Genomic DNA, 18,035 nt, shown 5'->3' with positions numbered 1-18,035 from the left:
GCGCTATATAAAACTCTGTAAAATAAAAGGAATAAACATAAACAAAAATATAAACAAATAAGTAATTTTGAAGACTTCACAAACAAACAAACTAAACACATCCAAAGTTTGGAGCACTCCATGGTTTCATTAAGAAGGGATCTAACTGAGCAGGAAGATTGAAATTGTAGATGTAATCTTTGTATTTTTGGATTACCGGAAGGTTGTGAGAAAGAACACGCTCATAGATTTCCAACTTTTAAACCTAAAGCGATGTCTTCTCCAAGACCTTTGGTCTTTAAACGTTTGGGTCACCAACATACTGAGCAAATTGTAGCACAAATGGGGAAGATTAAAATAATACAATGGGAAGGTCACAAAATATCAATATCACAAGACTTTGTCAGAGACACTACAATTCGTCACAAAGGCTTCCTGAATCTACGCAAGAGAATCATTGATATGCATATTCCATTTTCCTTTTCTGGTCCCTCAAGATTCAGAATAACTTTCAAAAGTCGTCCACAGATATTTTATGAACCTTCAGATCTCTTGTCATTCTTGGACAAACAATCTGAATTGCATTTGGACTCAGAATCTCTTTCTTGTGCTTCTCACCCTTAATGATTTACATTTATTGATTTGTCTGTGCCTAATGTTTTTCATTAATCCATTACACATAATGTTTTTTTGCTTTTTGTGACTTGCCAAAATCTGTGTGGTTACTGCTGTTCTTCTGTGTTCTTTCTATAATTGGTGATTACACACTGAAGTGTCTTTAATCTTAGATTAGTTATTCTCTATTAACTGATTTTCCTTTTTACATGATTATGTGTTTTGCTGCACTATTATTAATGCTATCTGGGATTACATCCCTTGCAGGTTAGGTATAGGTTGGTTGACCTAATTTTCTTGGGCTCTTCTGTAGGTATATTGTTAAAACTGTAATACTGTCAATGTATATCTATTCTCTTACTCATTTGTATCTTTCTTATCTCCTCATGTTTTATTTCTTTGGCTTTTTCCAATTTCAATCTTGCGCCTAACTCTGTACCTCCTTTTTTCTGTGGTCCTTTTAGACGGTAATCTCTTTTAATAGATATATTAATTCATGACATAATTTGTCACCAATGTTATAATAGTTATACATTTATCTTAGGTCATATCTATGAAATCTCATTGGTGAAAAAACACTTTATATTTGGACTTATAATTACCTTTCTTTCTCATTAATCTTATGATAAAAGTAAGTATCTTATCCTCTATTTTGCATATTCTTTTTTCTTTTCTTTGCTTTATTCTACCTTTCACTCGTTTCTTCTATTTAGCTCATTTATTCAAATTTCTGTTTGACTTCCTATCTCTTCTTGTTACTCTACGTTGGCGATAACTTATTTATGTGTTTTTATTATCTATCTGTATTATTGTTCAATATTGAAATGTCAAATTATGTTGCAGATTTTTGTTTTATATGCACAATTTTAACGTATCTACTCATTTGTCAATTTGACCCTTTTCTTTTATTGTATATTTTCCTGAACTTATGAATTGCATCAAATTTTAGATACTCTATTTAATTCTTATTTTCTAAAATGTTCTAATTGTATGAGACTGTTCCTGACTTCTATCAATGTATAGGTGACCAGATATTCAAAATTCTATGTTTTGTGATTATCTTCTTTATATACTATTTATATTAACTTTATAGACTGCCTTATAACACCTTAGATTGATATTTATAATGCCTCATATTGTTATTTATTAATACTGTAGATTGTTATTTATAATACCTTATATTGTTATTTATAATACCTTAGATTGATATTTATAATGCCTCATATTGTTATTTATAATACCTCAGATTGATATTTATCTGCTTATATAACCTCACCGTATCTCTTCATGATATGATATACGTCTGTGTCAATGTTCAAGTATGTTATACTTAATTTGCATTATTTGTTCTTATTGATACTTTATAGTCAGTATAGTAAAACACTGGTATTATTACACTTTTTCGTCGCTAAACAACATATTTATTATTGAGCCGTCTGCACCATGGTTGATGGCCTCCGCTGTTGCTCCTCCACGTTGTTTCCCCCATGCAATTTGTCTATTACAGACATCCCCCGTGGGGTTCCTCTTTTTAATGCTCCATTTTATTCTGGATTTCTGGAGTACTCTTGGTCTTTCTTTTCTTCTTTCTAGTCTTTACTCCTTTCCTTTCTTCTTATCCCAATTCTGAGACATCTGCTTCGTTTAATTTTGGGATTTATGTTACATTTACTTTAGTTTTTAACTATTTCTTGGCTTCCCTTTTGCCTCTTTACAAGATGTACTCAATCTTGTTGCTCCATTCATATCTATGACGGTCTTAAATGTAGTTTCACTTAATGTTCAGAGATTGAATTATCAAGTTAAAAGGAGCACAATTTTGGATTATTGCAAAGGTTTATCTGGTGATGTGGTTCTGCTTCAAGAGACAAAGATAGCCTTTAAAGAGGCTCTTTTTATGAGGGAAGATTGGGTTCTTGATGTTACTTGTTCTGATGCCTCAGGGAAAAAAATGGGGTTGTCACTCTTATTTCGAAAAGCTCGGTTTGTCTATTGTTGCAGCTGACCTTGACACCAGTGGTAGATGGCTACTTACCCGTTTGATTAAAGGTTTGGAAGATTTATACATTATGAATTTATATGCCCCTAATATTGATGACCCACTTTTTTGGCACACCATACATAAAAAACGTATTCTAGAACAATTGTTGGCGGGGATTTTAATCTTCCCCTTGATTCTATTTTGGATAGACACTTTGCGTTTAAATTTCGTCCCCCTAGGGCACATAAACACTTACTCAATATGTGCTTGTTTCATCATTTGTTTGATGCATGGTCATTGCATAATCCTTCGGGTAGTGATTTCATGTTTTTCTCCTCGCCACATTCTAGCTATTCTCGCATTGATTATCTTTTGGTAGTTGCCTCTCTTTTAAAACATACTATGATTGTCATGATTCATCCAAAAGTTGTTTCTGCGGCGGTGTCTTTAACTATTCTAAATCTCACTGATACGAGAGGCCCTCATAACTGGCGTCTCAATACATACATTTTAGAAGATAACAATGAAGTCAAAGATCTTAGTGTGGAAATTGATAACTTCTTTAAGGATAATGAAACTTCGGTTTTGTGGGATGCATTTAAATGTATTATACGGGGACATGTTATTAAAATAAATGGCCAAAAGGAACATTGACATTAGAAAAACCCTTCAATCTATGGGGATGAGATTAAACGCAAGGAGGAATTATTTACATAATCAAACGACAAATCATTTCTGCAGGATATTAAAAACCTGTAATACTCTTTTAATTCCACAGTCACTAAAAGAGCTTATATTGGTATACATGCCCCAAAATCTCGTCATTTATTGTTACGGAATAGAGCTGGCAAGCTCTTGGCTGCCACGCTAAAATATCAAAACACGAATGTTAATACGACTCGTATTTCTCATATTACTGATGGAATTGGTTTAAAAAAATTCCATACCCAAGAAATTCTTGGGATCTTTTGTGAATTTTATGAAACATTATACACTCCTAAAAATCAATCTACTAAGGCTACCGTTCAACAGTTTCTTTACTCAATTCCTACTAATACTATTTCCCATACTGACATGATTGAATTAGGGAAACCAATTGATAATGAGGAAATTATCCAGGCCATAAAGGCTACTCGCTTGGGGAAAGCTCCAGGGTGAGATGGTTTTCCTACTGCTTTTTTATAAAACGTTTACTCCTTCAATTATCTAATATCTTAAGCAGATTTTTGATGATTACGTTGTTTCTGGTAAGGTTGCTGTTTCGGCTGCTGAGGCTACTATTGTAGTTATACCAAAAGATGGTAAAGATCATGCTGGTCCCAAAAATGATTGCCCAATTTCATTATTAAATATGGAAGGTAAAATCTTTGCCAAGGTCCTAGCTAAATGCTTAGAGTGCCACATTCCTAATCTCATACATGTTTCCCAGACAGGCTTTGTTAAAGGGAGACTTGCCAGAGACAACATTCAGACCTTTTTTCAAACATTGGAAAAAGCAAAGCTGTCAGTATTGCCATCGGCGGCGATCGCCCTTGACGCCGAAAAGGCTTTTAATAAAGTTTCTTGGACTTTTTTACAAGCAGTATTAGAATCCCATAACATTGGGGATTCTTTCATTAATATGGTCACATCTCTTTATGCGCAACCAAAAGCTAATATTAGAATTAATGGCGCTACATCTTCCTTTTTTAATCTCTGTCAGGGCATTAGACGAGGGTACCCTCTTTCACCCCTTCTTTTTCTCCTATCTATAGATCCGCCTCTTTGTCTACTTAATCTGAATCAGGGTATTAAGGGGTTTCAATTTAGTTTGTACACGCTTAAAATGGCCGCATATGCAGATAACGTTATTTTTTTAGAAGATATTGCAACAGCAATCCCCATTATCTCTGACATCATCAGTGATTTTTCGCTCGTCTCTGGGAACACTCTTAACAAAGATAAGACAGAATTGTTTCCCCTAAATGCATTGTGTTTTCTTGTTCACATGGGTGATTCAGGTTTTAAATGGCAATTGACTCGTATCAAATACTTAGGGATTTGGTTCGGTCAGAACCTGTCAGACACTATTACCTATAATGAATCTCAAATCTTATCCAAGGTTAAAGACCTTTTATCTTCCTGGTCTCTTAAACATATTTCTTGCTGGGGAAGATTACAAACTCTTAAAATGATGATAACCCAGATTATTAATTTTTTATCTTCCATGCTACCTATAAAAATTTCTTCTGAATTCTTCCATAAGCTTGATTCAAAATCTTCAAAACTTTTATGGAGCAATAAGAGAGCTAGAATTGCCTCCAAATACCTCAGAAGGTTCGGTTGTTGTAATCTTTCGGATTGGAATCTATATTAGATCCCCTTCTTTGTGTCTCAGAGTGCCCTTTGGTTCTTACCGGATTCACAACTGGTACCCCCTTGGATTTAAATTGAAAGGGAACTTTGCACTCCTTTCTCCACCCCTTCTTTTCTCACAGCTTCAAAGCTTAGTTTAGACCATTCTCAACCTATTACATTAGATACGACAATGCATTAAAATATGTTGATAGGAAAGTATCTAAACCTATACATAAATCAAGATGGTCTTCTTTATGGCACAATCCTAAACTTTCTACTGATATCAATCTTAGCATAGCCTCTTTGTGGGCTGCCAAAGTTATTAGATTGGTGAAGGATCTATATGATTCTAATCATGATCCGCTTCCCTTTTCTTTTTTAGCCACGAAATATCATCTTTGTAATATGAACTTTTATTCTTTTTTAAAACTAAAGGTTAAAATTGCTAAAATTCCCCTGTCTACGGATTCAGGTATTGTCTCACTCCTTTCTATGTGGTTACGTTCAGGTCATACTACGTCTAAAATGTATAAATTCTTATCTGCTCCACTCCCTTCACAATATACGATCAATTCTGATAAATGATCTGGCCATTTTGCAGATTACATTTTTAAACATATTTCACAAGATACTTGGTATTTGATTGGGAAATTATCCCCATGCAATAAAATTGCTCCTTCACTTATCCAATCTAAATTCTTTACATTACATCTTCTACATTGGACCCCGGCTTGTTTACGTAAATTGAAACTACGAGATAGTGATCTATGTTGGAATTGTAATCTTGTACCAGGCACCCATCCACACATGTTCTTTGAATGTGCATTATTACATTCCTTTTGGAGCCTGATACTGAAACATTTATTATAATTTTAAATACACTAATAGAACTTTCTTTGCCTATGATTTTATTAGGTCCATGGGCTGCAGTTATTCCTTTACCCCTTGACAATACAGATCTGGAGCTATTAGATCTACTTTTATCCATAGCTGTTAAAATTATACTAACAGAATGGAAATCTTTTCACCTTCTATCTTATCATACCTGGTGGGCATGGGTCTCATATCTACGTGGAGCTCATACCTTTGTTGAGAAAAAACATTACTCGCCTTTTATCTCCAGTAATGTTTGGCAGGCTCTGGATAACTATATGAATTTGTCTTCTCAGGGATTGACAGCTCAGTATCCTTTGGATGCCATTTCTTAATTTATTTCCTCCCATTTGAGCAGATGTCGCCCCACACCTCTTTGATTCCTTTCTTTTCTTTCTCCTGTCTTTTTTTCAATATTCTCTTTCTTCTTCTTTTTCACTTTTCACCAGGCTGATTGCTTTTATTTATTAAACAATACAACTAGTATATGTTTTTGTCTTGATATGTGTAGTTGCTTTGCTTGTTTTATATTTCTGGGATTTATAGTATTACTTGATTAATTTTGTAACATCTACTATATGTCATGATATTTATTTGCTTACATTTTTAAATAATGATATGTTTACCATCCTTTTATATCCCAGTCCACTGAATTTTGCTATGCAATCTTTTGTATTCTTAAAACTTTTCTGAGCTAATATATTTATATCTCACTCTGTACTGGTGTATTGTTAGTGTATTACAATTGTATTGCTCTTTAATATGCAATAAAGATCGTTTTTAACCAAAAAAAAGTTAACTTTGACCAGCGCAAAGAAAAACCTTGAAACTATTTTGCTTACATTTTATTCCTTCTCAACATGAACTGAGAAAAATTAACACAATCAATATAGCCATTCATTGGAGCTCTGACGGTTAAGGGGCTTTCATGGAAAGAAGAGTGCCTTTAAGGTTTACTTGAAAGCATGTATGCAGGATGAGTTTAAAGTTTTCATTTAGCTACAAAATATTGGGAAGCGGTCTCGCTAGGGTGAGCTACACTGTAAGGGGAGGTTAGAAGGGTAATCCTCTGCATAATGGTCAACAGAATCTGAAACATTATAGCAAAATACTCTGCAGAGACAAAGGCACTTAATAGAAAGTCTGTCAAAATTGAAATATGTAGTGTGGCCATTACCATGGGTATAACCAAATGTTTTCAGATTTGTTACTACGTTTTGAAATTAGATCAGCTCAAAATAGTCGACATAAATGTTTAGCTGTTCAAGAATGTTGAAATGCTTATACTTTGTGCTAACTAACCACTGGTTCAGTGAGTAAATTAATGAATACAGTCAATGTGTCAGGTGTATGATATGAAACTAGGAAGATGAGGGAGTAAGTGCAGGAAAATCTTATTATTAAAATAAATAATTCCAGTAATCTATTTAAGGGAAGTCAGAATATATAGGTGAATTGGCATCCCCCACTTCTGCCTGTATAACCATAGTTTAATAGTACTATGAGTCTAATGGAAGTGAGGTACTTCATGATTGAAAGTGTCCAGAATGTATTTGCACAGATTTTGTGCATGAAGTAGTGGTAGCACAAGAACGTGTAGATTAAGGTGCCATCGAAGGGCAGAAATGAGAGAAAGAGAAAAGATTAAGGAGAGAAAGGTATGGAAAATGATTTGGTGTAATAGATGAGTTCAAATGTATATTCTAGTATAGCAGGGTTTATTTTAGACAGCACATAAAGAGACGCTGGCAGAAAGTGGATGGCAGAGTCACTTGTTTAAGCCTGGAGGGAGGTATTGATTGAAACAAGAAAGAGTTAGAAGTAGTGCAAATGCTGAACTAGAAGATTGGTGGGGACATTTCACGTTTGGCAAGAGGGCCTACCAAAGCCCCGCGTCAGTGGAGGCCATTAACTCTGCTACCGTGATGGAGTTCTGTTTGTATTATGAAGAAATCTCGGACTGCCTGGGGGCGCCCTCTGTGCTGAAATTCTTCAACGGTTCAGGAAATGCACTTTTGCCACTTCTGAATAATAAGCTTTGTTACTGGTGCGTCACGCTCAAAGTTAATTTTTGATATTCAGAAACAATCCCTCAAAGCTGGAGAATATTTCTGAATACAAAAGTCCTGAACAACCCCCTGAATGTGGTACTACTAATTGGTTTGCCTGCCTGAGACTAACCTGCCTTGCATTGTGGCCCTCTGCATAGAAGATATCCATCAGGATGGTATAATTAAATAGGACTACCCTCCTGATGCATGAAAAGTGATGCTCCTGAATGACCTGCAGTAGGTCCAGTCTAAATTTAGTAGGACAACCAAGGGTTTGCTGGGGCTGGGACAATTCTTATTCACAGCAGTTCTCCCATCTTGCTAAACCTATATTATTTTGCAGGACCAAGAATGTTATAATCAGTAGCCAAAGCTCATCTTCCTGCACCCAGCAGATGCAGAAGTATAATTCTCTGAACCTACTATTATTAAGTTTATTGTGGGGCAAGGAAACTGTGGCAGATTTCCTGGAGCATCAGTGTCACATGGCAAAAGACTTTGCATCTCTGGAGAATAGACTATGTATCGGCACCCATACACACACACTGCATTGCCATAAAACTCCACTGAACACTGATTTTTGGAAATGGCTGAGGTTATCAAGAATACGTTTCATCATTCTTTCAGAAGATCATTCCTATGCAATCGAAATACTTTGTTGGTACAGGCAGAACCTTGTTGGCAGATCTTGTGAAAACTTTGTAGACTGATTTATTTTAGAAGCATGTTTTGAAGTCAAAGCTGAATACAGAGAGGTAGTCTAAAGAATTTAATTATACTTTGGAAATTAACTTCAGTATTTTAAAGTAAACTTCAAAGATACGCATTGATGGTGTATAAACAATATTTCTGTTGCTTTTTGGATATAAATAAACATGAACAATGTGAAGAATCCTCATTTCTTTAAAAGTGTTCATTATGTATATATTGGTATTAAAGAAGAGCTGTATAGGGAAAAGATGATTAATTGATTTCAATATTATTTAAAAATCCAAATAAAAGTTTATTTATAATGCAATTTACTGGACTGCCTTGAGTATACAGTAGAAAGAGTGTGCACTCACACAACAGAACCTTATTATAAAAGGGAGTGAGATTATGACAAGATGTCTGTACATAATTCACTAAGATTCTATTTGTTTTTTAATTCTAGAAACATCAGAATGCCATCAATATTCCAAAGAGGAATATTTTGAAGATATGTAATTTCCTACATCTAGGGTAAAGCACTCGCTGTATTGATATGTATTAAAAGTATCAGTCTTGTCTTTAGATATCTACTGTGAACCAGAAATCGTCAGCTCAGCTCCCGCAGAATATATGTCAGTGCCACACAGAGTGGTGACCCAGAGTAGTGTCTCTTTTTCGCTCTCTTATCCCATTCCCCTTTTCCTAGGTCTCCAAATATATCACTATTTCATATGGTTGGTTGCATGTATGGATAAGTGTGTAAAAGTACATCACTCTCGTTGGATTTCAAATTCAGGTTAGCGCATTCTGACATAGATGAGGCATGATAGGAACAAGCTTTGAGGACAACCATCAGAATCAAAGTGTGCATGCTGGTGGATGAGTGCCAGGACAGGAAGACACAGAAAGACAGAAGACGATCCAGGATACTGTATGATGTCTAACTCTCAAGTAGGTACAATATCATGATAAATTGTATTAAAGGTGGGTAACAGTTAAAAAAGGATGACAATAGTTGGCTTTGACTGGCAGTGACAGTTTGTGAAAAGTATGTAGTCTGTGGATGCTTGTCAGAACTGATTAGAGCTGCCACTGAGGTGAGGTCCAGTAGAAGACGCATAACCTTTCTGGAGTTTTTGCTTTATGTGGGGCTAGAACGATGAGTAGAATGTTTTTTTGTTTGTTTAATTTGTTAACAGCTACAACATATCAGAAGCATATGGAGGGTGGCAGTTTGTAGGAAGCTTTACTATATTTGTTGATATGGGAGAATAGAACAAAACAGAGTTTGAATATTTTGGGACAGGGTGATATGAAGCATTAAAGGAAGATACAAGTTACTCTGGAGCAACTGGAAGACAGTCAGAGATGTGAGATAGCATGCGGGGTAGATATAACTGCAAGAGTGACAAAAATGAGGTAGGAGGGATATTTCTCATGGTTTCGAACTTTGTTGAGAGGAATGATGAAAAGTCATTGGAGATTAGTGGATATTATTCATGGTGAAGACTGGAACATTTCCAAGGTTCTGTAGAATTGTCAGGGTGGTGTAGGGTGGGGGTTGGTGAACTAAGTGTTTGGAGAATATGGCAAGGGTAATGGTATTGGTAATGATAAAGAGGGGTTTGTCTTTTCTGAGACAAACACATTAAATTAAGGCAATGCCATCAAAATAGTGCATGTCATATTCATCTTGAATTTCCACTGACAAAGATTGGTCTTAGGCGCTTGTGCCAGACAGCAAAGTTAAGGTATGTATTTCAAGGTCCTCTTTTCCTCTACAATCATAGGTGTTTTAAATATTTCAGGGCCACCACTGATGCATTTCTTCCTGACGCTCCCATCACTCCTCCTCCTAGAAGGGAAGAATAATTTCTGTTAATTAAAGAGCTCTTCATTGGAATTATTTTGCTGTAAACATATTAAACAGTGATATTAACTAAACTAGAGCATTGCTCCTCTAACTAAATTAGTCTCCACACCACACTTTAAAAAGGATAAATACACACTACACACCTCTAAGTTCAGAAGATTTGTAACAGAAACTGTTACCAATATTAGTTCCACAGTGACAATTGGAGACCTGCTTTTACTAAGGTATTACTAATATCACTACTATTACTACTACTGCTGTTGATACTACTACTACTAACAATTATAGAAATAATAGTATTACTACTGGTATATTACTACTATCATTTCTACTGCTGATACTACTACTAACAATAATAGTAAACATGTATAGTTCACTCATCTCATATTAAATGTCTTTGAGAGAGCATGTTAATCCAAACATGGCTCTTTATTCCACTGCAATAATAATGGGTTTAATATTTACTACACATTATTTCCTGGAATGTATTAGGGAGGACCCGCTCTGAGAAAATCAGCTGACTTCTTACAGTAGTCATGCTGGCTCCCGTGTCTCTCAGAGCCACCACCCGTTGCCCATTGATGGGGACCCATTTCCTGTACTTAGAAGTATTGGGAGGCATATGGGCTTCTGGCTCCATCTCTTTATCTCCCAGGGACAACATGGTCATCTCTGTCTGCTCCACAAAGCTAACTTGGACACACATCTCCCCAAGTGCTACCATCGCCAACCCAGGTGTCTTTCAGACTGGGACTGGTTACCACTGTTTCCTAGGGAATTATTTTGGGGGCCTTTTGAGAACGCCTTACTTTTAAGTTTTTCTCCCTCCTCTTTCTTAAGGTGGGACCCCTAACCACCCTTTTGGGAGACCCCCAATATGCCTTTTTAGAGACTACATCAGATTGACCACAAACCCACATACATTGCTGCACACATCCTAGGTGTCATTTTTGCGAATCAAGAACTAGTTACCTTTCAAAAGATTACTCTAGTCACATGGTTGGGCTACCACCTGGTAGCTTTCCAACACAATACACCACAAATCACCACACATAAGGCCACCTTACAGGCAACCACATATCGACTGTGGAACAAACTCAATTTTGAATACTTAGAAACACAACTAACATCCAACAGAGATCTAGACACAAAAAATTCTATCAGGGGCTCCAGGAAGCTTTTGATATCCTAATATCACTAAAATCCACAAAACAAGACAACTTGGATGAATGCAGAGCTAAAAAAAATAAATCAACAAATACAAACTTATCAGAATATACAAGCCAACAATCAAAAAAGCAAAATAAAGTACTATTCAAACAGAATTCAAAATGTGTAAATAAAGAATTTCATAAAATTATCTTTGAATTTCGTAAACCTAAATGCAAAGAGGGAATTCATCCAGTTTCTCAAGAATTTACTGACAAACTAGCTAATCATTAGACAACCAAAGCAGACATGTTAGATTCCTATTTAAAACAAAGGTAAAACACCAGCGCCAACCCATTTTCAACAATCCCCTCCAAGAGTTGGCTAACCCAACCTCTAAATTCCTTCAAACAATCGTCAGAAACTGAATTTACGTATCTTGTCAATGCAATCAGGCCAGCTGACTGCTGTCCTGACCCTTGTCCACCACAAATCTTGAAGACCATTCTTTCAACCATCTCTGCTGCCACACCAGTCAGAGCAATCATCAATATTTCTTTAACTATAAGAAAACTTAAATAAAGCATACATACGCCCATTATTAAAGAAAACAAACTACGATTCACATGACCCCAACAACTATAGACCGATTTCAAATGGACCTTTCCTGGGCAAACTGATAGAAAAAGCAGCATTCACCCAGATGAAACAATTCATTGAAGCCAACTTCATACTTTCTGATATTGAAACAGGATTCAGTCCAGGAAGATGCATAGAATCTGCCCTTATCACTATCTGGGATGACCTTAAATATGCAGTAGACTAGAACGGGGTTGCTGCACTCCTCTTGGATCTCTCAGCTGCCTTTGACAATGATGATCAAGACACTCTAATCTAGAGAATCTATGAAGCTGGTATAGAAGGGACTGCTCTCGACTGGATCACATTCTACCTTCAAAACAGAACACATGCCATCCATGCCCCCCTTTCTCATCCAAACTGTAGTTCACACAAGCAGGGGTCCCTCAAGGCTCTATCACCTCACCCATTCTTTTAAACATCTACATAAAGTAATTTCCACTCACATGCTATAACTACACAGATGACACACAAATACTTTTTAAACTGGTAAGCCCCTAAGACATTCGAAACTCAAAAATCTTCATTTGCCTCAGAGCTGTTGATCAGTGGATGACATGAAGCCATCTCAAACTGAATGCATTCTCAACAGAAATACTCATATGTGCTAATTGGAAAAATGATGGCCCGCTCTGTGCCTGATAATCTGGGACCACCTCCTAAAGAATCCAAGGAAGTAAGAAACATTGGAATTACCATTAACTCTAAGCTATCGATGAATGCCCAAGTGGATACTATAGCAAGATCAAACTTCATTACTATGAAAACTCGGCAACGTATCTTCCCCAACATAGGATTTCCAAACACGAGCCATGCTGATATCTCCCTTATACTGTCTAAACGTGATTGCTGTAATGGCCTCTACCAAGGATCAGCCTTATCGACTATGAAAAGACTACAATGGATTTAGAACTCTACTGCCACACTCCTAGATGTAAAGTCACAAGCCCACATCTCCCTTGTCTTGGAAGACCCTACATTGCTTACTGGTTGCCAGAAGATCAACCCTCAAGTTGCTTTGTCCCACACACAAAGCAATACACGAACACATTTCAGGAATAAAATTGCCAAATACATAAAACAAAGGAGTCTCTGCTCCAGATTAGCACCTTGCCTCAAAACCCAAGCATATAGGGAAAAAAATATGGGTGGTACATTTTTCTAGGTTCAAGCAGCCAAACTAAGTAATTCACTACCCTCCAAACATAAGATCCATGGACAATTATCTTATCTTCAAAAGACTACTCAAGAGTTGGCATTTTCCTACATGATCACGATACTCAAAATACAAATGTACAGCACATGCCTGTGTATGTAAACATGTACAATGTGATTATATGTATGTAGTTATATTTGTGCATTTCTTTGTACAAACATATACACTACTTATGGTTTAAAAATACATAGATTTTCTTATAGGTCTATTTAACAAATGTATATATTACTTATGGTTAAAATATATATATTATTTTATGCTTAACATGTATATAGGTCACTGCATAGTTTACTTATACGTTATTTGATTATATGCTAAAGGGTCTCTATTTTATTTTATTGTATCACAATGTGTGATAAATTATATAAATTATATGATTATATGCTTATGAGTCTGTTATTTCTATTTTAAATATCACAATGTATAAATAGGATCATAACAATTGTACCTATAAGTGCTTCACTATTAAAATATAGAGAAAATATCAAATTAAAATGAATATAAATATATAAACAAATTTAGAAAAATTAAATTACCCCCAAATAATATCAATAAGAAATTAGCTTTATGTACAGTAACACTTCAAAGTCGGAGTTTCTAACTATCTATCCATACATGTACATATGAAATTTTTATATAACACAACTTAATATCTCTTTATTATTTTCCATATACATGTATACATTTCTAAGTATTTATGTATCTATATAGTCTGTGTTAAAAATAATCCCGAGTGGTAGGGCCCCGGGGCCCGACTGTATCCATGCAGATTTATTCATACAGGATAAAGACTTATGGGTTCCATATTTAAAGCTTCTAGCTAATGCTATTGCAAATGGTGCCCCGCTTCCAGAAACCTGGTCTGGCGCTGAAATATTGCCGATCTACAAGAAGTGGTACCGAACTGAACCAGGGAATTGTAGACCGATAAGTCTATAGACGCAGTTCAGAAGATCATAGCAAGACTAGTGCTAGGGAGAATACAGGGTTGGATGACCGAAACTGACATCCTAACACCACTAAAGGCAGGGTTTTGGTCGCACACAAGCACTCTCAACCAGGCCTTTAGGTTTGTATTAATCTACTGGAAGGAGGTGGTCATAGGTGGGGGCACACTCTATGCGGCCTTTGACCTAGTCCCTTGGGGGAAATTGTGGAAGGCACTGCTGACAATGGGGATGCCTCCAGGTTTGGTGGCCGATTTGGTTAAACTTCACGATGCAACTTACGCGAACGTTCGTTGGGGTAAACCAGGAGAGACCACAGAGAGGTTTATAGTGTCCAAAGGGGTTCGACAAGGGTGCTTGTTGGCACCCACTTTGTTTTCCTTATTTATAAACGGGGTAGTGCAGTACTTCCAAGATCATCCAACTGACGCCCCAATGTTAACGGGCATGAAAATACCATTACTCATGGTCGCGGAAGACACCCTGCTTGTATCCAAGACGAGCCAGGGGCTGCAGACGGCACTGTCTCGTTTTGAGGTGTTTTGCCGCAACATGAGCTAGTGGTTAATGTAGGGAAGACAACGTTTATGGTGCTCCATAAATCTAAGACCATCAAAGCTAGTGTATATATGGAAGGTGCTTTATTAGAGCAGACGGGTGTGTTTACCTACTTGGGTGTTATATTTAGTGGCAAACTAAGTTGGAAGCCCCAAGTAGAGATGCTACAATTAAAACATGCGCAATTAGTTGGTGCCCTGCTTAAGGAATTCAGGCTCTCCCAAACAAAGCCTATCGCCCCCATATTAAAAATGTATATAACTAAAATTAGCCCAGCTATATTATAAGGTGCAGAGTTATGGGGCTTCGATAATTTATCCCCTCTTACCACAGCCCACAACAAGTTTGCAAGATTTATAGTTGGTCTTCCGCAATCTTCTCCTCTATTACCTCTTTACCTTGACTTGGGTTGTCACACCATTGAAGATGTAGCGAGTTATAGACCCGTGGCATTCTGGAGGCGACTCTGGTCTACAAAAGAGCTTTCTCTGTATGTCAAGGCCTTACTTGAAGTGAGGAGTTTGAGCCGATCACATAAGATCCCATGGCTGAATAACATTAGGTCCTTATTGTCTGAGATGGGGATGAGTAACCTATGGGAACATCCTGAGGTTATGGAATTTCCATCGAAGAAGACCTATAGAGCAGCCTATTGGTAAATGGTTTAAAACCAAGAGATTCTCTTCCCATATAAGGCAGTCACTGTCAAGGGATTTCCTTGATATTAAGGACGAGGTTGGTTTTGAAGGCTATTGGGCTATAAGGCTATAAGCCTCACGATCGGAAGCTCTACCACCAGTTTAGAATAGGCATGCTGCAAATAAGATGTTTTACAAGCAAATGGAATCCCGCTAGAAGTGACAAGTGCATATTTTGTCTGGGACACAGTGAGAACATAGATCACCTTCTTTTCGCATGTCCTGCTTATCACTTGCCGAGGATAAAATGGCCTTAACTGGTATGCTTGTCTATGAATACAAGATTGGCGATGGTTGTAAGAAGAATGTTAAAATCAGATACCACTGCCCTCACTGTTATTGGTGTGTCAAAGTTCTTGAGCTGGGCATGGGCCATTCGTAACAAAAAGGGGGGGGGGTGTAATGCAGGCTATAGAGTATTGATGGACCCTACTTTGTTGGAGTATGAGTTATGATCTGCACTATCCTGTTACTGTGAGGCAGATAATCTGTTCTTTTTTAACACTCTTGTTGTTGAAACGAAGACTGCATGTTGTTTCTACATATCAAATTCATATTTTAAAATCCTGTTTTAATATGTATACATATTTATTTATTAATTTATGTCAATCTGAAATAGTAGTTTTGTTTAACATCCACTTATTTATATGATGTATTTTAAGTGAAAGAGTACCTGTTTTAACTTTGGACGATCATGTCTTTTATGATGAATAATCGAAATAAAGACTTTATTGAATTGAATTGTATCTATATATTTGTTACTCTACGTCTTCTGTAGATTAAATAAATAGCTAAATAAATGAATGAAAAAATAAGCCCTTCAACTATCTCCAATTCACTACTCTATGTCTCATCCGATATCGCTTTCATTATGTACTCTATCTCCACTCTCTGACTTCTACCAAATCTCATTGTACCACTATGATCTCCCTACAAAACTCTTCTAGACTCTTCACTCCTATATCCCTCCTTTGACTATTAGCTCCCTAATGACCCTCTCTCCTCCTTTGACTCATCACAAACCTTCTTTACTACCTTGATCTCCCATATAATACTTTCTAGACTATTCCTTCCTCTTTCCCTCCTATATTCTATTCAATCCAACTAACAGACTCACATGTCCAATGCTCGAACTTAGATTAGTTCTGGAGTAGTGTGCTACTTGCCAAAAAGCACTTTTACTCCTCGTCAGGGTAGTAAATGCTATCAAAATACAATTACAATTACTATGCTTGGCGGGGATTTAAACCCCCAAAAAACAATTTTTACATTCACAGCCACCTCTTTTGAATTATGAGAGTTCTTTGGAGGTCTTAGACGTGGGAAGATGTGCCTAGTGTAAGCCTAACTGGATCTGTATTTTCCTATTGTCACATGATTCACTGCTATTAAGAAACAGTCCATCTGTATATTGTGTCAGACTCTCAAGTGCTGGGAAAGATTGTTAAATCGCCTTCAGAATTGCCAAAAAACCTACATCTTGTCAATCAATAGATTTGAAAAGCGTAACCAAGTTTTTTTCTGGCACCACTTTTTTTCCCCTTACAAGAGTACCTTCAAGATCATTTGCAAAGGTGTGGGGCTAAAACTGAAATCAATCTAGCAGGTGCCCATAAATTCCTTTAGTTTAGCAGAATGCAATCAAACGTCCGCTCTGACAGTCTGGCAGTCTTTAAAAAATTCAATGGCTGTCACAAAGCACCAATTCCAACAACATGATGTCTCCAAATCAATTCTACCATAAACGGATGCATCTGATAGAGCTAATGGGGCTGTCTAATTACAATAAAATCCTAAAGTTCCTAAACGCCTGTCACTTCTTTTCTCACAACGTTTTCAATGACAGAAAATTATTATGTGCTGGTGAAAGAACGTCTTGCTATAGAAGATGCTTTTATAGAGTGACAACATCAAAGAGTTACTGTTCATACTGATAATGTGAACCTACAAGTACTACAGCAAGCTGAATGTTGAAACAGTAGGCAGGCAAGATGGTCTTCTTTTTACAACAGTATGATTTTTTCATTCTGGAGATACCAGGAAACCGAAATACAGTAACATATTTCCTTTATTGCCAATATCCTGAGAGAGAATTTCCTGAACAAATAGAAAAGATACTTCCTTTCGAGGCTTTATTTGCTACCCTGACAATAGATTTTCTGGTTCAACTAAGAAAAAGTACCAAAGGTTTTCAACAATGTAAAGGGGCTAATCAATACCTTTGACCTGGAATAAAATAGACTAATTGATTAGTGTTATATCAAGATAAATTGTTCATTCCTCCTAAGGTTCTTCAAAGGTTACTAACAAAGTTAAGTCATGGTAAACATGTCACAGGACATAAAGGCAGAAAGACCACAAACAAAACTATAAGAATATGTATTGCATTTAACTTTATTTTTCAGAGTCTGTTAGAAATGTTGTATTAT

At 36.5% G+C, this 18,035-nt stretch overlaps 1 protein-coding gene across 1 annotated transcript in view; it reads right to left on the bottom strand.

The window, feature by feature from the left end:
• Positions 1-6,614: 6,614 nt before the first annotated feature.
• Positions 6,615-18,035, bottom strand: part of PYROXD2 (pyridine nucleotide-disulphide oxidoreductase domain 2) — a 541,945-nt gene continuing 530,524 nt past the window's right edge. Inside the window, exon 16 of the mRNA XM_078643559.1 lies at positions 6,615-10,381. Coding sequence (XP_078499685.1) covers positions 10,311-10,381 — 71 coding nt within the window. The 3' untranslated portion in view covers positions 6,615-10,310. The remainder of the gene's footprint in view (positions 10,382-18,035) is intronic.

The sequence above is a fragment of the Lissotriton helveticus genome, chromosome 5_1 (genome assembly GCF_964261635.1).
Source record: "Lissotriton helveticus chromosome 5_1, aLisHel1.1, whole genome shotgun sequence".
Lineage (NCBI taxonomy): Eukaryota > Metazoa > Chordata > Amphibia > Caudata > Salamandridae > Lissotriton > Lissotriton helveticus.
This window is presented reverse-complemented; position numbering and strand designations above follow the sequence as displayed.